The sequence below is a fragment of the Solanum tuberosum genome, unplaced genomic scaffold, assembly GCF_000226075.1.
Source record: "Solanum tuberosum cultivar DM 1-3 516 R44 unplaced genomic scaffold, SolTub_3.0 scf00246, whole genome shotgun sequence".
Lineage (NCBI taxonomy): Eukaryota > Viridiplantae > Streptophyta > Magnoliopsida > Solanales > Solanaceae > Solanum > Solanum tuberosum.
The window spans coordinates 554141-560800 of NW_006239169.1; the positions used below are offsets into that span (position 1 = coordinate 554141).

Below are 6660 nucleotides of genomic sequence, written 5' to 3' on the forward strand. Positions count from 1 at the left end.
TTAATGAAAAGTAAAATATTAACAGAATTATTAATTAAAATAAATAATAATAATGAGGAAAAAAAAGGTCCAATGATAAATGCTTAAATGGTCATTTATCAATTCCCTAATTTCTCCTGTAATTTCATATATCTATACATAAATTAATAGAAAACTCAAAATTAAATATGGATAAAAAACATAAGAACACATCAAATTGATTAACCATGTTGATCAATCATTACATTTTAAATTGGTAATCATACAAAAGTTCCTTCTCGAGAAAACCCATAATTCAATTAAAGCATATATGCTGGTTCAAACCAACCCCAAATTTTATTTTATTTTTTTAAAAAAATAATTTTATACATTTAAAATAAATTGTTTCTTTAAATTTTTAACTTTCGATAGTTTGAAAAATCAAAATTGTAGGTTTATATTATTAAGGGTTAAATATACTCAACCAAATTATACATGGACTAAAGTGCAATTAACACAGAATACAAGGATTAAATTGTTATTTAAACATACTAACTTACCATTGTAAATACTATATAACTCCCACCAAAAGGGTTAATTTCTTCTTCGTTAAGCTCAGTCTTCGACATAGCAAATTATTTTTTGTATCTCCTTTTCTTAAGTTGTTGAAGGACATAATCCAATGGCATCTACTTGTTATGCTATGACGGAAGGACTTCACGTGATGCTAGTTGATCACGATGAAGAGAATGCGGCTGAAATGGTTGATCTGCTCGAGTTTTATGGTTATAAAGGTGACATCTCAATTTTATGTGATTTTTTTTTCAAAAAATATTTAATTGATATGATGTTGATATAATTTTAGTTTCGATCTCGTTTTAGATTCATCTCTTGTTTAGTAAATCTTGAATTTCTCTTCTCCTTTTTTGGTCATAACGCTATTTCTATACTTGTTTATACAATTTTACTAGTTAATAAATGAGTTATGTGTGTTTATAAAGAATCAAATTAGATTTTTTATTTTTTGTTCTTGCTATAAGTTTTTCACAAACTCGATTAGGTTCCTTCGTAAAAATGTGTATGACTATTCAAAAGGGGATCGATAATTTTATGTTACTATTTGTGTCATTTCAGTTTTATCAGATGTTCCTGAAGCGACAATGGTTTAAGTTGATTTTAATTATTTAATTAACTTACATATGTGTTTTACACTTGACCTTTTTGTAAAACAAGAAAAAAATATTCTTTTTCAATTGGTTGACTAACGTAAAATTGGAGGAGGAAATTAATTAAATCCATCAAAAATAATTTTTAAAGATGTAGAACTTTGAATTTTATAAATCAATCTAACATTTTTTTTTTTGAAAAGAAAAATTAGTGTGATGGAGGCGACATAAATTAGGATAACGCAAAGAGAATAAAAAGAACAAAATAAAAATGAATATGATTATTATTATTTTTGACCTTGAGAAAACTTTTCATTTTCATTGGAAGTAGACAGAAAAAATGGATGAGCCCTATTATTTTATTTTTTTAAATCTTCATACTTTTTCTAATTAAAATTTTTCCTCTTAGTATCAATGGTTTTTTTCCATTTGTAACTCAACAAAAAAAATGCATATTCAAAAAGAAATATATCTTATTATAGACTTGTTATTTTATCTTTTTACTAACGCCTGCCTTAAATATAAAATATATTAATTTTTTTTATCTTAATTAGAAAAGGGACAAATTTCAATCTTCCTTTGTGAGTAGTTGTTAGGTACTGTTTTTGTTTTAGTGATCTTTAATGATCATTCAATTTCTTTCTCTAGTTTAACTTGTTAAAACAATAGCCAATTTTCAGAATATATGGAAAAGAAGAAGTAAATACTAAAAATAATTTTCAAACTTGAAATATCATGATGATAACACTTGTCACAATAATATGTATTATCTTGCCTTTTCTATTCTAATAGATAGATTCAATAATTTTTCCTTAATAATAATATACATAGCTTTTTAAAGGTTGCACACATCAATTACAATATACATCTACATAAAGTAAAAGAGTAGCAATATAATCTGAAAAATTATAATTAAATTTGTATATGAAAAATAAATAATATCTCGTAATAGTTTTGTGTATAAGTTTCTTTACTAACTTTTAAAGTGTACTGATGCAGTTACTATAGTTGGTACATATTCGGAAGCAGTGTCAATGCTCTTCAAAGGAAAGAAAAACATTGATATGATAATAATCAGTGTTCATTCACCAAATTTGGATTCTTTTAAACTTTTGGCTCAAGCTGTGACCTTGGATAAAATTTTACTATGTAAGTATTATTCGACTCTTTCGCTTATGACATCTATTGTGAGTAAAGCTAGTTATTTTTATTAATACACTGTAAAAATCAGATATAAAATTTGTTATTAATATGTTAAATAAATAAGTTGGAGCTAATAGAATTTAGTACAATTATAAACTATTTGTTGTTAATTTTTATTAAGTATACGGTAAATGATTATTTTGTAACATTACTTTTATTATGAATAAAATAATAAATATGTGTGAATATAGATCAGCTAGTATTCATTTAGTGTATGATATAATTCAATTCGAACTGATAGTTTTTCTAAATAATTATGCAGTTGTTAGTGATGAATACAATGACCTCTTAGCAAAAAAGGCCTTGAAAGAGGGAGCTTACCTTTTTGTGAAAAGACCACTTAACGAGGAAATTGTGAAACATTTGTGGCAATTTATACTGACCAAAAGAATACAGAAAGATGAAGTCAGAAAAGAATCAGAAGATGAATATCAGATGAATGTCGATGATATTGATAAAGATAATTTCGTTGGGGATAATGAAAAATTATCTGGAGAGAAAAATAATGTGTCTGATATTGAGGAACAAAGTGATAATATTCATGAGGCTGAAAATAATATTGTATCGAATGGAGAATGCAAGTTGAGGAGAAAGAGCAGAAGAAAAAATAGCAAAGAGACAAATGAAGGAGAAAGTCAAAATACTACCATTAATAAGGTTGTCAGGCGAAAGAACTGCACAAAGTGGACTGCGAATCTTCATGCAAAATTTATGAAAAGCTTGGAATTGCTTGGCGAAGGAAGTAAGTTTACTTTATTATTAATGAAATTTTCATATAATTCATTTCTACGGAGCGATATGAAAATTGAGAATTCATACTTATAGCTAACATCATCTCGTTTGAAATAAAAGTGTAACGATTATTGTATTTACATACACTTTGACTTGATTTTAAAATGTTACATTCTTATGGAATATGTAGGCTGTTATCCTAAACAAATCGTTGAAGTGATGAATGTTCCTGGTCTTACCAGAATGCAGGTTGCCAGTCACTTGCAGGTACATTCTTAAAAAATTTCAAGTGATAGATTATTTATCATTCGTGTGTGTTTGAAATGCGGAAAATTGTCTTGAAAATTATAATTTTTATATAGTTATTTTCTCATATTTGGTTATTAGAAAATGTTCTGTTTGAATTTTTTTTAAGCAAATATTTGTGTTGTGCGATAATATTTTTTCTCTGCAATTATCTTAATTATGATTTTATATTCAAAGTAAACTAATAACAAATAATTTTATCACTTCCATCAGTAAATTTTTGGACATTATTATCAATCTTAAGTACTGAAAAGTTTTATCAAAACACTGGCTAAACTACAAACGATCAGTAATAGATTTTTGTTACATATTTAGCGAAAACAGTCAACTATTCATTGTTGATTTAATATTTTTGTAGTAACTATTAAACGAAAATATTATTATCAATTTTTTATTCATAGACTTTTATTGTTCACAAATTATATATCCAACATCAAAAATATTTTTTAATTAAAAATTATTTCTGCCACTTAAGATGATACTATCATTTTCATGGTTTAACTTTTTTTTTTTTCACCTCTCAGAAATGTCGTAGCGACAATTGGAGATCTCCAGAAGAGCGTAAATATAATCGTCGTCCATCAAGCAACACATCTCTAAGTGATTCACAACAAAAAAATAGCTTCAGGAAATTTGGGACAATGCCTCATTTTCAGAAAAATATTTCACAGAGAAATTCAGAGTTGACATTTCCAACTCTCCATACCAATAGCACTTTTGTTAGTGGGGAAAGTTCAACTCAAGAGCCACTTTATCCTCCACAATTTCATGTTCAACCCCATCACCTCAACATTGGCAATTCATTCAATAACTCATTTTCGTCGATTTCTTATAATGTTGGTGGTGTAATACAACAACAACGTGGTGTATCATTCGAGACGCTGGATTCATCACAACAATTACAAGGTTCAATTATTGGGAGCACTAATTATAGGTCTGACCTGACATTGAACAATGGTGATCGTCATACTCAAAATGATTACAACTTGAATCTCAATGTGCCCCATGGAACAACATATCCAGGTAACATAATGTTGTTTGATATCGATATTGAAAGTGCGACTTGTAACAAATTGAAAGTAACAAATGCTAATTTTCAATGACATATTGTTGAACCAAATATATCTTATCCAAGCAATATTATCACGACACCATATAAGGGAGTGATTTAAATGAGAAGAAAAATCGTTATGTGTATTTCAATTTCATTAATATGGATTATCTCTTTCAGAATCTTGGACTTCCATGAGCAAATCTACTCAATGAATATGACACTGAGTTTGAACAAGTCTATTATGATAATAAGGTTAGTGCTTTTATCTAATTTGGTATTATATTTATTTTGTGTTTGATCACTGATATTAACTGAAATCAATATAAATTTTAATTTATATATTCATATAGGATATGAGATTAAATTCTATTTTTCGATGTTCATTTGGAATTATAATTGAATCAAATAGTTCCTTCGAGAATTGGATAGTGTTCTGTTAAAAAATTTCAGTATTATGAAGCTAAGAATTGTGAAAGAAATCAATTTTGACGTAAAATAAAATAAATCATTTTCTCCTTTTTATATAAAAAAAACCTTAATTTTTTTGATAACTTAATACCGGCGTATTTTTAGTTTTATTTTTTGTATATCTTGTAGTATATCTCAAACTTACATATATATGCAGGTGATAATGACTTTGGGAGTTCAAATATCAAGAATAGTAGATCATTATGATAAATCATCAATATGAGTATCCAATGTAACCGAGATTATCGTGACAATCCTCATAGGAGTTATTTACAGTGATAAGGTTATTTTCACAAGTGAATATTGCATCTTTTATTTCTGATCAGACTATTTTATTTTGTATGACTTGTGTTGTTTAAACTAATGGTAATTTATTTTTGTTTTTCTATTTAGAACTATAATAGTCAATATTAAATTACATGTTTTCGTTCTTTTTTTCATTTGAAATTATCATTTGTTTTTGGTATCAAATTCATTTATCATGGCATCTTCGTGTAGTACATAATGTAACTTTTTTTTTTATATACATTAGGTACATATTTTATAAACTAATCTGAATGTTATTTTGATATAATTTTTTTTGTGGGCTAATTTATTCAGCCCTGAAAACTATTATATTCGAACGTCCATTATGAAGGAGAAAATGAGAGTTCACTAAAGTTTTTTTTTTGGTAGGATAAATGAAAGATAACATACATTAAAGATTCTGGCAAGAGAAATTCAAATTTCAAATAAAGAAATGAGCTAATAAAGTCATTCACAAGTCAAAATGGTGCATGATTATGTTCATGATATTCTATATCGATATTGTGTTAAGAGACTACCTAAACATAGAGGATCCAAAATATTACATGAAAGAGACAGTTCAAATTAGTATATTGACTTAAGTCATCCATAACCACTCAAAGTTGTTCGGATATTTCACTTAAACACCTCTACTAGAGTCTGCACCTATTGAACACTTATACTATTCAAAACTAGTACCTATTAAACATTTTTCGTTGATGTGGCATGGGAAGTGCAGTACACAGACATTCAGAGCGTGAGAGACCATGTTTTGCTTTTTTTCATATCTCTTTCTTCTTCTTTCTTCCTTAATTATACGTAACTACTTCCACCACCATTTCCACCGATACCGCTTTCTCTCTTATCATCAACCACCTCATTCTCTCCTTGACCACTACCATATTCATCTGGAAAGCATCCCTACCATTTTCAAGAATTAAAAATTCAACCTGAAATTGAGTTTCCTCCGGTACCAAGCACACAAACGAGATAAAAAGAAGCAAATGGAAGTGAGTTCACCTAATGTAATTTCGAAATTCCTTTTTCACAAATATTTTTTTCTTCTGAAAACAACTTAATTCGTTCATTAACAATTTAATTTCTTTCCGTAAAAAAGACGAGCAAAGGGATGAAAATGAAGAAATTGAAGAAGTGTTGATTTCAAACAAAAATTTCAGAAATTCTTTTGTAGAGTTGAAAAATTTCTTCATTGAAACATATCAATTTCACCATTAATGATTTCTTTGAACTTTCTTTAGAAACTGAGAAGATTAAAAAAAGGATAAAAATGAAGAAATCGAACAAGGATATGTAGTTTGCTATTTCAATTTTTTTTTCTTTAAAATCAAAATGGAAAAGGAAAAGTTGAACGAAGAGACCTGATGGTGGCTCAAAGGTCCATGGGTGGACAAAGACCTTCTTTTCCTTTTTTTTTTTTTTAAAAAAATTACGTATAATTTTTAATAAATATTTTGGCTCAAAATGCCA

General features: G+C 27.4%; 1 protein-coding gene across 1 annotated transcript; it reads left to right on the forward strand.

The window, feature by feature from the left end:
- The first annotated feature begins 640 nt into the window (after positions 1–640).
- Positions 641–4468, forward strand: LOC107062591 (two-component response regulator ARR1-like). The gene is made up of 5 exons (XM_015313404.1): positions 641–752; positions 2124–2273; positions 2590–3069; positions 3250–3326; positions 3890–4468. The coding sequence occupies exons 1-5, from the start codon at positions 641–643 to the stop codon at positions 4466–4468; spliced, it is 1398 nt and encodes a 465-aa protein (XP_015168890.1).
- The last annotated feature ends 2192 nt before the right edge of the window (positions 4469–6660 follow it).

Bases quoted from the DNA above. Each gene is read 5' to 3' on its own strand.
- LOC107062591 (XM_015313404.1), top strand. From the start codon at position 641: ATGGCATCTACTTGTTATGCTATGACGGAAGGACTTCACGTGATGCTA. The intron at 753-2,123 runs GTGACATCTCAA...GTACTGATGCAG, and splicing joins CGAGTTTTATGGTTATAAAG to TTACTATAGTTGGTACATAT. The intron at 3,327-3,889 runs GTACATTCTTAA...TTCACCTCTCAG, and splicing joins AGGTTGCCAGTCACTTGCAG to AAATGTCGTAGCGACAATTG.